Source organism: Oryza sativa, chromosome 11, assembly GCF_034140825.1.
Source record: "Oryza sativa Japonica Group chromosome 11, ASM3414082v1".
In the NCBI taxonomy this organism is placed as follows: domain Eukaryota; kingdom Viridiplantae; phylum Streptophyta; class Magnoliopsida; order Poales; family Poaceae; genus Oryza; species Oryza sativa.
This window is the reverse complement of record NC_089045.1, coordinates 9,893,496-9,911,694: the sequence shown is the minus strand read 5'-3', so window position 1 is coordinate 9,911,694 and position 18,199 is coordinate 9,893,496. Positions and strand designations below refer to the sequence as shown.

The 18,199-nt window shown below is 44.0% G+C and overlaps 1 protein-coding gene and 2 long non-coding RNA genes across 5 annotated transcripts; 2 read left to right on the top strand and 1 right to left on the bottom strand.

Annotated features, from left to right (window-relative positions):
* Window positions 1-7,003: 7,003 nt before the first annotated feature.
* Window positions 7,004-11,028, top strand: LOC4350262 (uncharacterized). Of its 3 annotated transcripts, XR_010737703.1 has the most exons (6): window positions 7,004-7,301; window positions 8,622-9,502; window positions 9,604-9,922; window positions 10,048-10,234; window positions 10,470-10,560; window positions 10,657-11,028. It is a non-coding gene; the product is annotated as an uncharacterized lncRNA (long non-coding RNA). The 3 variants fall into 3 exon arrangements; XR_010737704.1 differs by lacking the exon at window positions 8,622-9,502; XR_010737702.1 differs by having other exon boundaries at window positions 8,622-9,922.
* Window positions 7,796-16,893, bottom strand: LOC4350261 (putative disease resistance RPP13-like protein 2). The gene is made up of 3 exons (XM_015762553.3): window positions 16,503-16,893; window positions 10,521-10,732; window positions 7,796-10,197 (listed from the first exon to the last, which is right to left on the bottom strand). The coding sequence occupies exons 1-3, from the start codon at window positions 16,752-16,754 to the stop codon at window positions 8,061-8,063; spliced, it is 2,601 nt and encodes an 866-aa protein (XP_015618039.1). The 5' UTR covers window positions 16,755-16,893; the 3' UTR covers window positions 7,796-8,060.
* LOC136354020 (uncharacterized) lies at window positions 11,296-16,525 on the top strand. Its single transcript, XR_010737705.1, has 3 exons — window positions 11,296-13,412; window positions 13,508-15,687; window positions 16,396-16,525. It is a non-coding gene; the product is annotated as an uncharacterized lncRNA (long non-coding RNA).
* Window positions 16,894-18,199: the final 1,306 nt, after the last annotated feature.

Here is an 18,199-nt window from a genome sequence, read left to right as displayed (position 1 = left end):
GCGGCCAAATCTTCTTCTATGGAGCCGATGTTTGGAGTCATGAACTCAAGGAGACGACGGCGGCGGCATTGAGCCCCCTGAGTGAGCCCATGGACGGTGCTATAGCCGCAGGAGCCGAGGCTGATGTAGCCAAAGAGTAGCAGCCCTGCCAGCATGGCATGTACGTGCGCTGCCACATCTCCTCCGCCTCCAACCTCCTCGCCTCGTACATCCTCTCATGCGCCGATCTCCTCATGCTCCTCTCCGTTGTTCCTCTCCCTCTTCTCATGCTCGCTGGCAGCGGCGACTGATACGGCTGCTGATGTGAAAACACGAGGCCTGGAAGATCTGCTTAACTTTAGTGCAGGTCAAAAAATCTTGCCTTTTGGTTCATGAGCGTGCCAGTTGATTTGATCCTGTAATCAACAAGAAATAAAGACAAAGAAACTGTGGTAAATGATAGTCGATTGGCCAGCCGCCGATGACATATCCTTTATCTTTGAGACGATGTCATATTTGAATCGATCGACAATCATTAGTAAGCGAGAAAGAACTAAATCTATTCGATTGGCTGTAGATATTGATGATATATAATCATTATGTCGATATATGCTTAAATCAAGTGATTGGGATAGATCGGTCGCCATGCCGAGACAGTATTAATCACTTAGATTAAAAGATATATTAACAAGAAGATTATAATTATTCATAGCATAGACGATCAGATAGATCTAGCATGTATTGGCTAATACTCCGATACTACTCTAATAAAGATATTAAAGCAAGCAAAATATACCAAACAGGAAGCTTAATATATCTAGATGCAACAAGATCTTAATATAAATGGTAGATTTAACATATCAATCAAGTATATGAGACATAAAGTAGTTAAATCAGATAAGATCGGTTGAAACCCCGATACTACCCTATTCGGCAACCAAAAGCAGGCTAGAGATTGAGATTCTAATCACGAATTATAAGGTCAAACTCAACTGATGCAACTATAAGTATGAAAAGAACAACAATATCTAGACAATCAAGTCGTTGGATGTTTCATAGGGTGGTACATACCCTATATAATCTAAGCCAACGTTGGTATTTAACCTAATCGATTGCCTTCTAACGATAGATGTTAACCGATTAAAGGTTAAATAACAATATTATCAAAGATTATATAAGATATGTGATAACTCGACGATTCACATAAATAAGATTAGAGTATCATAAAGATGGAAGCACTAATCCCGAGAACGCAAGTCGCCATAACAAGTTGTTACCTCTAGTTGAAGATCGAAACCAATACAGCTCAACCCGAAAGCAAGAACTCGTCGAGACAAAACGAAAGTAAAAGGGTGGTGATGCGTCGAGATTGTATTGAACGTGTGTTGTTTGATTACATGGTTTCGGGTCATATTTATACCCGAGATACAAAACATGTCCTTGTCGGACATGACTCGTATCTCTAACAAACTCTAAGATACCATAAGTCTTTACGGCAGACTTTTACCCAAACTTATCTCTAAGGAAATTACATAAAATATCCTAATCAATAGATACAATTGCCTTTCCAGGACTCAATCCGTGTATAGCAATCCACATGAAGTACTTCAACGTAACCCGATGTCGTGTATCGTGTCGTTTTGTCGGAATCGGCTTCATCGGCTAACCCTGTCCGACTCGAACTCTGCCGATTCTAGTCGCAGCCGATTCGGACTTCAGCTGATTCTTGCTCCGTTTCCGGAACGATCTATCCTTCGATTCCGCTTTGATTTTATCTTCATCTCCGATACTAAAATTACCAAATTTGGTCGTTAACAACGGCGAAGGGCTCCTCTTCGGCTCCGCGGAGGAGCTTAATGCGGGAGGTAGAGGTGCGGTGTCTTGGTGGTGTTGGTTATTGGCACCGTCCGACTTGCTCCGGTGGAGGTGGTCCTTCAAGAATTGCCAGTAGCCACTAGCGGGAGCCTCTCGAGGAGGTCAATGAAGCGGAGGAAGCGGTGGACGAGGATAACGATGAGCAAGATGCCGCCGGTGTGGCGACTGGTTCGATGGACTCTGGCGCTGGCTGCCTGGCTCTGGCGAGGGTACCCTCCATTGCGTGCGGTGCGGAAGGAGGACATCGACCGCCCCTTCCGGTGAATAGACCGGCTCCGTATGTGGCTGCGCTCGTCCGTCTTGGCAATATCCTCCACTACCACCGCATCCTCCTGCGCCGGCTGCGAAGGGAAGTTGTCGCCGATGAGCGAAACCAAAGACTGCCAGTAACCCATCTCTACGCCCCTCTCTTTCTTTGCTTCACCATTGTAACTTGGATACTTGGATTTGCTCATCTAGGATCTGGTTCTTCCTCCCTTTGCATTCTTGGGCTCAATTGCGCTCAAAGAATTCACAATCCATAAGTGTGAATTATTGCAGATTAGATGCTAAATTGTTGCTAATAGCCTACCCGATCTGCCCCTGGCCTACACATTTCTTTCACCCCAAAACATGTTCGGATTAGCACAATTATGCCTTAAACCCAGACTAACGTTATGTACTACTAATCAAAGACAGTAAACATAATATCTTGTGTGGAAGAAAAGTTAGTTCTAAATTGCTCCAAATTAAATTAATGCCTCGATATCTTGAGTTTTAATTGCTCCTTTTCTCCTCTAGTTGCTAAGTACGTTAAACACGAATCAAACAGATGAAATTTTGTATTACGATAGGAAATAAAGGGGGATTGGCTACGATTTATTTGAAAGTATGACGTTCCTGCGATAAATATTTTGAAGTGGGCCTATTCATGATAAAACTGTTAACATATACATGAGATGTGGAAAACCACATTGGAATAGCAGTCTGCTTAACTATAGTATTATAAGTGCTGAGTTTGAGAGTTTTTCAGGCCCTTAGCTTAAACCATGATATATATTCTCATCTCATTCTCATGTCTCCAAACTGTTGAAGTCAATGCAAATTGAGATCTTTCAAGAGGTTTTTACAACAAAAGCAATGTTTAGACTTAATTTACCCTGCCAAATCAAATAGAGTATTTCAGAACTACCTTAAATTTTCATGCGCTTACTTACATGAATATCCGGTCACGATGTATTCTGGCACCTCGGAGGTACATGATGTACGTGGATGGGACAGAAGTAGAGATGAACAAGCTTAACTGGATCATTGTAGGATGCAGCAGCAGGGCACAGCATGTGTGTCACGCCCTTTGCAACTGACGCAAGCGATACGGATGGAATCTCGGAGGCCGAGGTCTCGGACGCCTGATTTGTTCTTCTTTGCCGAAGAACAGAAAGAAGTGCGCAAGATGAAAGACCACACCGAAGAGGAGAAGGAGAAGAATTAGCTGGAAGATTGATCTGATTCATCTATTGCCTCATCGTTACTGATTACATGATATAGGCTAACAAACCTGGATTTTTCACATTTTCGTCCTTTTGAAAAACTTATTTTGCAAATAGACCCCTGGAAAAACTTATCTAAAAAATGGTCCTTTTTGGGGCGCCAGATTGGCTGGCGCCGTCATCCAACTGGACGGCGCCAGCCTCTCTGCGCCGTATCCCTGCCGACGTGGCGGGGCAATGCTGAGGTGGCTAGGGGGAGCGCGCCAGAGTGGCTGGCGCCCCCTCCCCAAAATTTTTTATTTTTTTTATTTTTTTGATATTTTTTTCACGCTTAGGCACACAGAAGAACCAACCATAGAAAAAATGAACTCAAATGGACGTAATATGTGACCTGTAGAATTTTTCCTCTCCTCTCCTCTCTCCGAACTAGTGCAGAGGAGAGAGATGTGCAACTTTTTTATTTTTATTTTATTTTTTTGATATTTTTTTCACGCTTAGGAACTCACAAGAACCAAAAATATAAAAAATAAACTCAAACGGACGAAACATGTGGCCTGTAGAATTTTCCAAAGCCCTACCGAAAAACTTCTCTCCTCGAAAACACAATCTTGCAAGCGGAATTTGGAGGTTTTAATATCGCCAAACCCAGCAAAGCCAAAAGAATCGGATGTAACTTTTTCTGTAGATATTCGTGCATATATTATTTGCCTGATTCCGAGTCCGTATGAGAAAGTTACGCCTATTTTAATAGATGACATATTTTGTCCGTTTCGGTAGAATTTTGAAAAATTCTACAAGTCACATATTTTGTCCGTTTCAGTTTATTTTTTATATGGTTGGTTCCTATGTTCTCCTAAGTGTGAAAAAATTATCAAAAAAATGAAATAAAAATAAAAAAGTTGCATCTCTCTGTACTATTTAACTTATGGCTATCATTTCATGTGGTTATATTTTGAATTAGATTAAGTAATTTCATAAAGTGGTAGAGTGCATTATATTTAACATGCTGATCAAAGGGTAGATCAAAGTGGTAGATTAGTGAAGGTGCAAAGTAGACTAAGTGGTAGTTCAAGTTTAATTTTTTTGGTTGGTTGAGTGAAAAAACATCCGAGAAATAAAACAAAAATGACACCGTTGCAACTCCATACAGAGAAACAGAAATGGAGGCGAGGGTTTGGGAGGGGGGGTGCCAGTCATGCTGGCGCCCTCCTCCCTGGGGCGGGGCCAGCCATACTGGCGCCCTCCTCCTGCCACGTCGGTTCGCGTGTGCCACGGTGGCAGGAGGACGGCGCCAGAGAGGCCGGCGCCATCCCGTTGGATGGCGGCGCCAGCCACTCTGGCGCCCCAAAAATAACCATTTCTGGGATAAGTTTTTTCAGGGCTCTATTTGCGAAATAAGTTTTTTAAAAGGACCAAAATGTGAAAAATCCAGGCTAACAAACTCCCTAACAAACTCCTAATTAACTTTATCTCTAACAAGGAATTCCTAACGAATTATATAGCCGTGCGCGTTTCTGTTTATCCCGTGCGATGATCCATGACAGCCGATTCCCTCTCGACGCCTGTGAAACGGAACTCCCACATGACAATGTGCACGAGTCTTTCTATGAACCAAAGCTCTAGGGTTGTGAATCCCGGACGAAGATGATCAATTCATCATGATACCTGCCAATCCTATTGGATGGTCTAAGTGGCAGCATGCATACTACGTAGTAATTCTCAGACTTTGTGTTGTATCAAAGAAAATAGCATGCATGTATGTATGAGCAGTGGTGTATGGAATGACAATGCAAGGGAGTAACAGAAATTGGGTTAAATAAACCAAGAATCAATGACTCCAGTTGAGTTTGGTGAAGACTTTCTAGGTGCAAGTAGTGAAGATCAATTGACATTTCTTGCTGGAAAAAGTGGTATTTTTACCAAATAAAAACATAAATGACTAAATTTGGTATATATTAGGATGAATTTATAGCATGTTTAAGCCAAATTTATTTAAAAGATTGAAGTTTCGATATGACCACTACGTGGATATGGGGATGGTGTGACATGTACATAGCAGTTTGACTGTCATAATTTGGTTACTCTAACTGAAGACGTACCCTATAACTGTGATAACACGGCCTTACCACCAGGCCATGAGTTATCAAACAAAGTAAATTAGAACAAATATTTTGATGAAAATTAAATTAAATTATCAAGAACAAACGGAGTAATAATGTGCGATAAAATTTAAACACAACCATACCATGCTTACATGTAGTACATGATTTAGATTTTTTTTAACTAGTGCAATTCCCATTGTAAAATATAACGGATTTACATATCGTTCCTTAAAAGAAACTAAAAAATGATATTGCTTTCTAATTGTTTCCGACTTTTTTAAAATTTTATTTCTATCGTATTAAAGTTGTATTTAGTTAAATTAATATATATATATAAATTATCATATCGATACATTTTCCGTGAAAACAATAACAGAGTTGTTTCATACTCCTACCTTTTTCATCCGTACTCTGACGTACTTATCGTAAAAAAATTCCATAAACATTGATGTTTTGTTGCTCTAAAAGTTACACCTAAACTATAACCCTTTCTTAAAATATAACATTTTTTTTATAATTTGAGAGGAACACTATTTTGGTTACTCACTCCGTCTCATAATATAAAAAATTTAGGGTTACTCACTCTGTTTCATAATATAAGAAATTTAGGAGGGATGTGACATATCTAGTACTACGAATTCTGGATAGATAGATGTGACACATTCTACTGCTAATTCCTAATTCGTATCAAGATATGCCATGTGTTATTGAATGGACAACTGCGCCATGTCGAAAGGCGTGGTCCTCTCAACAGTGGTTGGAAAAGAAAGACAATTGTATTGCTTAGTGAAAGTTTTTTTTGGATCCCCCTATTACATGGCCCTAGGGGGCTATTTATAGCCCTATTACTATAGGTTCCCCTATTAGCGTTTTGATTTTACAGGGGAATTTACGTGGTTACCCTTATGATAGGGACATTATTGAGGGCACACAGTGTCCTTTACACGTATGGCCCCCTATTGGGCTTAAATGACTTGGCCCATCTATTTGCTGAAATCCCCCGAAGGCCTAGCGGCCCGCTGGGCCTCCTAACGGCGAGGTTCGGTACCTTGGCGAAATCCGTGCTTTAATGCCGAGGCTTTCGCCTCATCATCTTCGCCTGTGCGGTCCTTTGACAAGGTCTTCGCTTGGCGAAGTTAGCATATTCCAAGCCACGACTTACGCCTTGTGGCTTTCGCCCAAATGGTTTTCTTCTCGACCTTCGCCGCCTGCCTCCGATCTGGGCCTGCTACCCAAGTTCTTGGTTTGGTTTCAGTAGGTCCGCCCGAAAGCCCTTCGTGGTATACCTCCAATACCATGTATCTCTAAAATTGCTTATATTTCTTATAGTCCCTCCGTCCTCTAATATAAGGGAATTTAACATTTTGCTTACACTGCTTAACTATTCGTCTTATTTAAAAAATTTATGCAAATATATAAAAAAAGTTGTGCTTAAATTACTCTAGATAATAAAGTAAGTCACAAATAAAATAAATAATAATTCCAAAAAACTTTTAATACGATGGATGAATGGTTAAAGTGTAAATAAAATATCGAAATCTCCTTATATTAGAGGACATAGAGAGTACTAGGACGGATGGAGTATACTGCAGCCCGAGTGGCTGACAAGCTTCGTCTCCGATATGATATGATGTGCCCCTGTCCTGGCGACAGCGGCGCCATCTCCACCGAGCTCGGCCGTCTGCCCCGCTCATCTCGTAGCCTCCGAACCGCCTTGCGATTTCCTTCCCCTGCAGTTTCTCGCACTGCCCAACTGCGGCCATGCTATGATCAGCAGCCACGCGGCGACGACACAGACCGGCGGCAGGGGGTCGCGCTCGCGCGGTTGCCGTCGAGCCGGAGGCCACGTACGTACGCCTCTTGGCCCCAGCCCCAGGTACCACACATCCTTTTCCTCCTCTGCATTCTCCTTTTCGACCTTTCTCTTCATTGTGGCACGCTTGCTGGTGGATTGTGCTGTGCACACCAGCTGTTTGTGGGAATGTCTAAGCCATTGTGCTGTGATGATGTGACAGTTTATTTGTGCAGTAATTCTTTTGAGAGGGATCTCCCTAAGGCATCCGTAATATTAATGTCGTTAGTGTGAGAATCTAGTCTTTTTCTTGGATGACGGAGGTTCATATCACCAGAAAATAAATCATTTTGTAATAGCTTCGCCGCTGAAAAAAAAAGTTACAATAACATGTGCCGTTTGTTTTCAGCCAGAGTTTTTGAAAACATGCTTATGTGTTATCCAGTCAGTTATTACAGGAGCCAAAGATGAATAGGAGTAGATTACAAGGTAGTTAAAGTTGTCATATTTATCCTTGCAGCTGCCCAAACGGGAAAACATGAGAACCATGTACTAACCATTTAACTATTGCAAAGAAATTTCTATTTTGTCCTCCATTTCTTGAAAGATCTGCCACATGACAGAATAAAAAAAACATCAATAGTTGTGTTGTCTTCCAATTGCAAAAGAAATATTACTCATAAATCACACAAGCCTTCAACTGAAGGCACCGATATACAGAGGACCATAATGCATGAAAGAAATTTGGGTTTAACTCCGTTATTTGTGAGCCTGTTGAGCCATATTCCTTGTTGATTTGTAACACATATGAAATTTGAACCACGCGTGTCTTCAGAATTTTTTCTAAGCATCTGTCCGTGTGGGACATTCATATACTGTAAGGTGGGGCCTAATTTTCTCTATGAACTCCTCGAGCTCCTTACTGACACTATTCAATTTGAGCACAGTAAGGTTTGGTCGCAACTCACAGATGCCCAATGCAACTTCTGGTGAGTAGTTGGAAGTATTTGAAGAATTATCTGCCCATTTAATATCCCCATCAAGAACTAAGCTCTCAACATAGCGAAGGCTTGGTGCAGTGAACACAGATGATGGAATCTTGTCCCCAGTCAATTTCAAATGCCCAAGGAGCTCTAGCTTCTGGAGAGCACGTTCCAATGCTACTCCATGGTTGGCATCATTAAATCCATGCAACTCCAAAGACTGAAGATTGGTCATCATGTCCAATGGACATGTCAGTCCACCCCAATTTTCCGCAGGTTTTACACCATGTAGAGTTTGTAGGTTATTCAGTTCACCAACGGAGTTTGGCAGTTGAAGCTGTGCAGCGATCACGTGCCGCAATGTCTTAATCCTCCAGAATTTTGGCGCAATAATTTTGACTTTGCTGTTCCTTATGTCTAGGGTCTGCAAGTTGAGGAGCCTTCCAATGCTTGATGGGAGATTCTCCAAATCACAGCTGGTAACACCTATGTACCGTAAGTGAATCATATCGCCAATCGCATCGGGCAGCTCAGCAAGATGTATTCCACCTATGGAGATTACCCGAAGGAATTTAGAGCCACACAGAAACTTTAATGGGTCTTTCCTTGGTATGTTCTTTGGGTCATTCTTCAGGTCCGGTGTAGCGCTGGCACCTTCTCCCTCTTCGACACGACATATGAAGGAACGCAGCTTGGGGAATCTGTTTCCAAAAGGAATATAGTTTCCACTGTCATTCTGAATGGAAAGGCGGCGCACTGCTGCTGGTGCAAGAACATCAGTGTTATCATGAATCTCAATGAAGCTAGCTTCACGAGCCTCTGATTGCAGGAACCGTAGAAGTCGATTGTGAACCTGCACTAACTCAATCTTTTCGCATTCATTCCTATATTTAACCTCAACTAGGAACCTTGAGATAAGCTCCTTGAGATATTCTTGGGCTAGGTCCTCCATGTTCTTGCCCTTTTCTGGCTTGATGAAGCCCTCGGCTATCCACATGCGCATTATCTGATCCGCAGGGTGAGTGATATTTGTAGGGTAAGCAGCAAAGTAGAGGAAGCATGATTTGAGGTCATGCGGGAGGTCATCAAAACTTGTTGAGAAGATCCTCTCAATTGTCATTCTATTGGACAGTTTAGCTTCTGTGGTTGGCATCAACTGCTGGAGCAAGGCATCCCACTCAAAGGGCTTTTCTTTCGTCAAGAGAACACCGGCTATCTTGTTACCTTGACTCTCTCCCGCTTCTACGCCAGGCATAAGCTGTTGCAGCACTGAATCCCACTCGACAGGCATCTCTTTTGACCGTAATAGTCCTGCCAAAACCACAATCGCTAGAGGATGACCCCCAGTTATCTTAAAGACTTGTTCATTGTAACTGACTTTATACCCTCTTGGCTTCGTGTAGTTGTAACCATAGACCCTGCGACAGAACAGTTCTGCACTTTGGCTTTCATTCAACCTGCCCAGCTGGATTGTACTTCCACTAATGTTTTTGGAATCAGCATCTACTTTTTTGTTGAGGGTGTCAGCATGCTTTGCAACTTCCTGGCTCTCAGGCTCTAAGATAAGCACCACTCTGCTGCCATTTCTGTTGTCTGGCAAGCTTGCCTTCACACAATTAAGCACTGTTATAGAGTTTATGCCACCCAGGATAACTAGATACCTCTTATCATGCAGAAAAGAACGGAGCTTCTTGGTGATATCAGTATCTTCCCCTTCTGATGGTACTTTATCCGGTGCCCTTTCATAGACTTGCTTCAGGAGATCATTTGCACTAGAATTTGGTGGCATGTTGTACCAGATTAACTTATCAAAATGATTTTCATGATCCTTAATGATTTTGTTACAGATAGTCAACATGAGTGTGCTCTTCCCAATACCAGTCTCCCCCAATATGGAAATGAATCTTTGCTGTGGAGTATGTTCATGAGAAAGGAGATGATTCTCCAGTGCCCTCAAGTAACCATCAAATCCCACCGGAGCGTCCCCAATGTTGTCCCTGGAAATTGAGTTGCATGAAGGATTAAATGATTGTGGTATTCCTAAATCTCTATCCCTATCTAACATTGTGTGCCTAGTCCAATATTAATGTTACTCTGTCCAGCAGTCTATGTTGCTTTTGAGACATCGCTTTTCTTTGATGAACTTGACTAGACTCTGCATAGGATGCTTCATTTCCAAATTCTTAATTTTATGGATCCACAAAAATCCCTAAATAAATTAGATACCCCTAAACTTCACAACGCCTAACGCTTGTTTTACTTCATGCAGGAATCGGTAATGACTTCACTAGATAATTCAAATTCAATTATAGTCGCATACCATGCAGCAACTTCTGTGATGGAAGATGTCCATGCCCCAGGTGTATGCTCGATCTTGAATTCCTTGTGATTCTCTGATATCTGGTCTAGTCTGCTCTTGATTCTTTTTATCTGGCCTGATAAATCATGTCGAACAGAGATTTGCGTGGTGCAGCCGGTTAAGTATCTGCGCCAGATTCTCCAACCACGGTAACCCTGGGCCTCTAGATCGACCTGCAGTCATGTAAGAGAACCACCAATCATTTGTAACCCAATGACGTATATCACTTCTTTGAACACATAGCATCACATCGTGTTGTTACCAGTAGCTAGAATTTCTGGCATAGGAGGTACAAGTACAGTGGGAAAAATTCACGAACCTGCAGCCATCCACATATGCATCTACACCAGATTTGCATCATTTACTTACCCCCTATGTCCTAGTTTGTACTGAAAAAAACTGCCTCCTCCCTATCTGTTCACAATTATCAGCATTGACAATGGATGTCTTGTGTTTCTTCGTTCTTTTATGGGTGAAGTCCATATTTTTGCACTTTAACTTTGTTCAAAATTAGGGATGGCAATTTCCCCCGCGGGGGCGGGTTCAATTTTTGACCCGCGGGTGAGGCGGGGTCGGGGCCCCGTTTTTTTGCGGGGAGGGGACGGGGGAGGCATTTCACCCGCGGGGCCCCGGAGGATGTATATTAAACTTTAAAATGTAGTCCATGTAAGACCCAAAAGAGCCCAACCCAAGAAAAGTCTAAAATATAAAAATAAAAGAGCCCAACCCTAACCTTATCCTCTTCCCTCTCCCCAATCTCCTCTCCCCGTCACCCTCACACCACACAGGCGGCGGCGGCGTTGACCGCCAGGCACGGGCGGTGGCGGCGACCAGGCGCGGGTGGCGGAGTCGGCGACCAGGCGCGGCAGCGGCGTTGGCCAGGCGCGGGCGGCGGCGGCGACGTCGGCCAGGCGCGGACGGCAGCATCGACGGCCAGGCGCGACCTGCGCGGGCGGCGGCGTCGGCCAGGGCGCGGGCGGCGGCTGTGAAGGCCAGGCGCGGGCGGCGAAGGCCAGGCCAAGTGCGGGCAGCGGCGGCTCGCCTCGTCGCCGTTGTCCATCGATGGCTAGGTAGTGCGAGCCTTGCCTCATCTCGTCCGCCGCGGCTCGCCTCGTCGTCTTCTAGCCGGGTTGTGCGGGGCCCCGCTCACCCGTCGGGTCCCCTGCGGGGACGGGGGCGGGTGACGTTTTCCACCGACCACCTCTGTGGGGTCGGGGTCGGGGGGAGAAGTCGGGGAGCGGGGGCGGGGGCGTTCCCGCCCAACCCGTCCCCAACCCGCCCCGTTGCCAACCCTATTCAAAATCCAATATTCACCTTGAAGTAAAAAAAAGGGTTATTGTTTTACCCTTAACTTTCAAAACCAGCTGGCACGTAACCCTAAACCATATTTTGTGGAGGTTTTGACTGATATAATAGTAGTTTTTTGTTAGCATGAACTTAAATTAAGAGTAAGTTTCATGGTTGTAGAGTAAGTTAAGAGTAAGTTTCACATTTGCATCAGCAAAATATGCATGGTAAAGATATATACAGATAGAAAAAAAAACACATCCATTTGAAACAAAACCACAAAAAATATCCCCATCCATTTTTTCCTCCAGTTTTAAAAGTTGAGGGTTAAAAATATCCAGTTTCACAATTTAAGGTGAAAATAGACTTTGCTCAAAGGTTAATATGGACTTTATTTTTATCTCTTATTACAATAGTGATCTTCTGTTCATTAGGTATGTAAAATATTATTAGTTTTATTACTGTTCTTACAATGAAAATTGTTAACCTTTTCTCTTCCATTCCACTATTGATTCCACTGGAGACATGTTACCGCTCAATTTTAGTTTTTTTTTAACACTATGGAGCGAGCGCCAGCCCACCTAGGGCTGGCCCATTTACGGCTAGCTAGGCTTTCTTTTTCCTGTCATTTTATTGCAATACTTTTGTTACTAGGCTCGGACTGCAGGAGACCGGTTAGGCCGACTGCTCGAAGGCTGGTTCTGCTCTCGGTATATTTTGGGAAAAATACACAGAAGGTCCCTGAACTTGTCATCGAGTTATAAAAACATACTCAAACTGCAAAACCAGATGTCCGATATCCCTTAACTAATCAAAACCGGTCACAAGAGGTCCCTCGGCAGTTTTGATCCCGGTTTTATCATACGTGGTGGCTGAGTAAGCGTGGAACCCACGTGAAACCCACATGTGAAGATGCCACGTCAGCCTCTTCTCTCCCTTCCTCCTCCTTCTCTCGCTCACTCCTATATGGGGCTCTGGACGGCCGGTGGTGGGGAGGAGGTCGCCGGGGCATGGAGATCCGACGGCCGGCCAGCGATGAGGCGGTGGCAACACGGCTGAAGGGAAGGGTGGCGGCGGCGGGAGCACGAGGGAGATCGAAGAGGACGACCTCGAGCACGGCGGCGAGCAGAGTGTGGCGACGGCGAGGCGGAGTTGAGCGGCGGCACGAAGCCCGTGAGGCGGCGGCAGGCAGAGAAGGCAGGTGGAATGGGGCGAGGGCGGCAGAGCAGCCTGGCGGAGTAGGATGACGGCGCGTGAAGCCGGCGGGGTGGCAGCGGGCGAAGTGGGGCGACGGTGGGCAGCGCACGAAGCCGGCAGTGCGGTGGTGGGCGGAGGAGGCAGGCCAACGAGGCGCGTCCTCCTCCTCAAACTCGCCGCCGCTGCAATGGGGTCTGCAGCCGCGCCGCCGCCTCCGTGCCACGTCGTGGCGGTGCCGTACCGGGCGCGGCCACCGCCCGCTCTCAAACTTTTAGCGATTTTCCGTTTCATTGAAGCATCAAGACCCTGAAGCAAATCTAGCATACAGACGCTTTGCTCAACATTTTACAGATTTCAAGACTTTATTTGGTAAGCTGATGTTACCCCATACAGCTCTCCAGAAGATCCATATACCATTGGAATCATCAAAATGTTACATGCTTACATCTATTGCTCATTTTCAGGCCATCACTGCGGAAACTGTACTTTTGAAATTTGGAGAGCAAGAATTCAAACACCGTGGGAACGGTGAGAGATTAGCTGTGCCACGGCATCATTTTTTTTTTCAGAAAACGCCTTTCGTTTCCACTAAGGCCTTGTTTAGCTGTGGAAAAATTTTAGGTTTGGTTATCACATCAGATATACAGACACACATTTAAAGTATTAAGTGTAGTCTAATACCAGAACAAATTATATATTCCGCTAGGAAACTGCGAGACGAATTTATCAAGCATAACTAATCCACCATTAGCAAACGTTTACTGTAGCACCACATTGTCAAATCATGGCGCAATTAGGCTTAAAAGATTCGTGTCGTAATTTACACGCAAACTATGTAATTGTTTTTTTTCATATGTAATACTCCATGCATATGTCCAAATATTCGATGTGATAGGTGAAAAGTTTTTGTTTTGGGATCTAAATAGCCCCTAAGGCCTTGTTTAGTTGGGGAAAAATTTTGGGTTTGATTTTCATATCGGATATATGGACAGACAATTCAAGTATTAAACGTAGTTTAATAACAGAACAAATTATAGTTCCGGTAGAAACTGCGAGACGAATTTATTAAGCCTAGTTAATCCGTCATTAGGAAATGTTTAATGTAGCACCACAATGTCAAATCATGGCGCAATTAAGCTTAAAAGATTCGTCTCGCAATTTACACCCAATCTGTGTAATTGGTTTTTCTTACATTTAATATTCTATACATGTGTCCAAACATTCGATGTGACAGCGTGAAAATTTTTGTTTGTGGAACTAAACAGGGCCTAAATTGTGTTTGGTTATAGGAGTAGTATTTATGACGATCACTTCACATTAAAAGGTGGAGCTGAGTTTACCGGCATGTTAAACTTGTCTATTTTGTTTTTTTTTTCAGAAATATATCTATACAAGCTTTAACTTTTCTCATATCCTGTTAAACTTATAACACACCACAATCACTACTACAAAACCTATAATAGGGGATGTCCGATCATATTCACCGGTTTATCGAACCGGTACATATAAGGCTTTTTCTGTCCTCCTAAGTCCTGACCCCTTGTACGAGTCTAAAACTAATAACAGCACCTAAGATCTTATATGTGCCAGTCTATTTAAAAACGGATTTGCTATCCTACTGTCTACAGTTTTTAGGGGTGAAAACTGTCAATATGCTTTGAGATTTGTGCTGTGGAGGGGTGAAAACTGTCAAATTTTTAACCGTACGATATGCTTTGAAATTTGTGCTGTGGAGGAAAAAATGAAAAAAAAACCCGATGCTCGCAACAAGGATCAAACATGAGACCTGTAGCTTGCATGCTTGTTCAACTAACCAATTGATCCATCCAATTTTTCAAAATTATATATGAGTTACATATTACTTATATTGCAGTTATATAGTAGTTACAATGTAAAATTACATAGTAGTTACAATTGAAAGTTTTCCATTCAAAAAACTGTCGAATGTTTTATAGGTACTCCCATTTAAAAAACTAGCATTTATATCTTTTTTAAAAAACTAGCACAAATAAAGAAACCATAGGTGTCGGTTTTTATTTATCCAGAACATATTGGAGCAGCCGCATGGGTGGAGAAAAAAAAATCAAGTGGACCCTACTACGTAAGGCCAATCGGTCTCAAATATGTCGTTCTTTCCCCTCCAATATGTCCATCTGTCTCTCAAACTCAATGGCATCTCTCACTCGAACCTTATCTCCATCTCCGCCTTTGAAAACCTAGCTGGCGACATGAAGACGATGGTTCAGCACTTCCCAGTGACGCGGCGGTGGTGGCCCTCCTCTTCTTGGAGATGTGTAGGCGGTGGTCTACTTCTCCATGATGACGTAACGGTGGATCCGTAATGACTCAACGACAACGGCTGTGTGGTGCCGGCTTCTTGGGGTTGGCAGCGGCGAACCATCCGTCAGGCCCTCCTCCTGTCGTCGTCACCATGGCCTCAGCCTCCTTAGCCAAATTTGGTGGCAATGGCTCCACCAGATCTGGAGTCGCACCGACACAGGCATCATTAATCTTGAAGCTAACGCCAAAGGTCAGTGTCCCCACACGTCTTCTCCCTCCTCCCATATCCTCTATTCCTCCAATCTTGCAGCCGGCAGTTCTTTGCATGGCAGCGGGTGCCTGGACTTCTCCATGGTGAACAGTGGTAACGAGTGATCTTGAATTTCCAAATCCATGTTATGAATTTTGGAAATATTGGTTATGTGATGTGTTTATTCTATGATTTTTTTATCTGTTTAGTTCATTTTTTAAGGAATCTAATCATCAGCTTGATTTCGATGATGGACTTTTATTCTCTCTCGATTTTCGATTTATTTTGGTTGAATTTGGAGCACGAGCCGAGCCTTTTACTTTTCAAACCGTACAATCCATATGTGCTGGTTGTTAAACTGGCGCCAATGAAGCTCCTTATAATTAAGTTCTGCCTGACGGGTGTTGGATGTGAATCCGACACCAAATTAAGGCCGATTACTAACTAGGACCGAAGTGAGTTCATGTAGTTCTAGAGATTAATTGAGACTAGTAAAGTAAATTAACGAAGAAAAACACAAATTAAGACAACGAAGAGTAGAGCTCGTCGTCACAAGAAAATGGCGGATTTGGGATGTAATCTTACGGAAGAACGATCTTGTTAGTACGTATTTACCAGAAATCAATTACCCCATCGTTAAACGAACATAAAAATTAAAAAAAAAGTTACTTGGATGAGATTGGATCCAGCACTGTTGACCACTCTACTAGCTATTCGCCTACTCCTCCTGTCCTCTATCTTAAAAAAAAAAACTTAGTTTCGGGTTTGAATTTGAACTTAATCTAGATTTATTCTCGGCATTGATTTTTTTCTTCGGAACAGAGGAAGTACACCGTACAGCAACTCAAAGATGATGTGGTTCGCCACCGTAGGAGAGCTAGCTAGGGTACGGTGTGCATGGTGTAGTGATGGCCCGATCGATGACTGACCTTGTGGAAGAAGTGGTCGAGGGCGTCCTCGGCGTCGAAGGCGACGTCCCGCGTCTGGCGCACCCACACCCGGGTGAAGTCGTCGGAGGCCAGCCGGCGCCTCCGGTCGGCGTCGCGGACGAAGGCCTGCAGCCACTCGAGGCGGTCGCGCAACAGCATGATGTCGTTGCCCACCTGCACCAGCACCGCCGCCTCCCGCGACGCCAGCTCCCCGAACTTGGACAGCACCGCCGTGATCGCCGTCTCTGCCATGCCCCCCAGCTGCTGCTTGCTAGCTAGCTTTCTCTTGCTTTTTTTTTCTTCCTGGTCGGGCTACTAGCTAGTTCGTTTGCTTGCCCCCCATAGGCTTGTATACTGTAATTAATAGACGAAACCTTCTCCTAACTTGTGAAGTTGTGAGTCCACTTGTCCAAACCTACACAGGCAATCACTGCTAAATTAAAAAAAAAGGATTTTTTATAGGCCCATAAACCTTAATTTCATAGATGGATTTAAATACAGAATGTTTAGGGGTTTATGAGCTGCTCTTTAATAAGAATACCACGGACGACCGTTGACGTACGTTGCCAATGAAAATTATTTTAGTTTACCCGGGCAAAGTTGCGGCCCATAATAATACTTAGCGCGCAATCGGTTGTCTCGAGGCATTGTATAGATGGCCATATGTGTAGTCTTCATTTTTTTTTTCTAGGGGATGCACTGCTAAATGTCATGTATGGGGTGTTGTCTTTTCATCTTCCTCATACCATTACTTCAAGTTTTCAACTGCATCCAATTCCATCGGTATTCGTATAGACTCTGGTCACTTCTTTCTAAGAAGACCTACTGCCAGACACTGGTCACATCCTCGACTACCATGCCACGCCTCCGCAATTCCCACGTGCAATAAGGATTTTATTGCCACACACTCTCTCTCTTTTCCATCCACACTTTCTCCTTTCCATCTGGTCATGGAAGGTTCACCACCACATCCGTCCTACATCACCACCAGCAAGGAGGAGTAGAACAACATCAGGAGTAGCTCCAACGATGGTTACACCACCTTGTAGTCGCAGCCACCATTGCCAAGCGAAACGCCCGACGATGAAGTGGACAACGACTTCGAGCGCTGGTACAACAAGTCCTTGCTAAAGATGGACTTCAACGAGAACCCACTGTCAGAGGAGGAGGACTTCGACGACAATGACAATATGAGCGGCGACAACACTGGTGACAAGGACGACAATAATGAAAGAAGAGGCAGTTGAGGACCATGCGGAGGCCGAGGCCGAGGAGGTGGATGCCTGTGTAGGAGAGGTGCCGGAGTAGGCTGTGGTGCCGCTGGATGAGGCAAAGGCCGGGCCGCCGACTAGCGGGATGGATGTGACGTCCGAAGCAAAGGAGCAGGAGATGCATGGTACTGACGCACAATGCCCAGGCGTTAGCACTTGAGATGGTAATGGGGACCCATGACCCGACACCCGATGGGTTTTTACTCTATTAAGAGCTAATCATGTTCTAATTCTTATACCCATCGGTTTATTGACGGGTGAATACTCTTATCCTTTTGGTACATGGTATGGGTCCATTCTATACCCACCCGTACTCACCAACCCGTGGGTGAAAAAAAAACCCGTAAATTGAGCATAAAACTATAAGTAACATAAGTCCCAACGACTACTAAATTATAGCATGGGGCCGTCCTTGAGTTAGTCAAT

Bases quoted from the DNA above. Each gene is read 5' to 3' on its own strand.
- LOC4350261 (XM_015762553.3), bottom strand. From the start codon at position 16,754: ATGGCAGAGACGGCGATCACGGCGGTGCTGTCCAAGTTCGGGGAGCTG. The intron at 10,733-16,502 runs GTCAGTCATCGA...ACATGACTGCAG, and splicing joins TCGACCACTTCTTCCACAAG to GTCGATCTAGAGGCCCAGGG. The intron at 10,198-10,520 runs GTATGCGACTAT...CTCAATTTCCAG, and splicing joins ATCACAGAAGTTGCTGCATG to GGACAACATTGGGGACGCTC.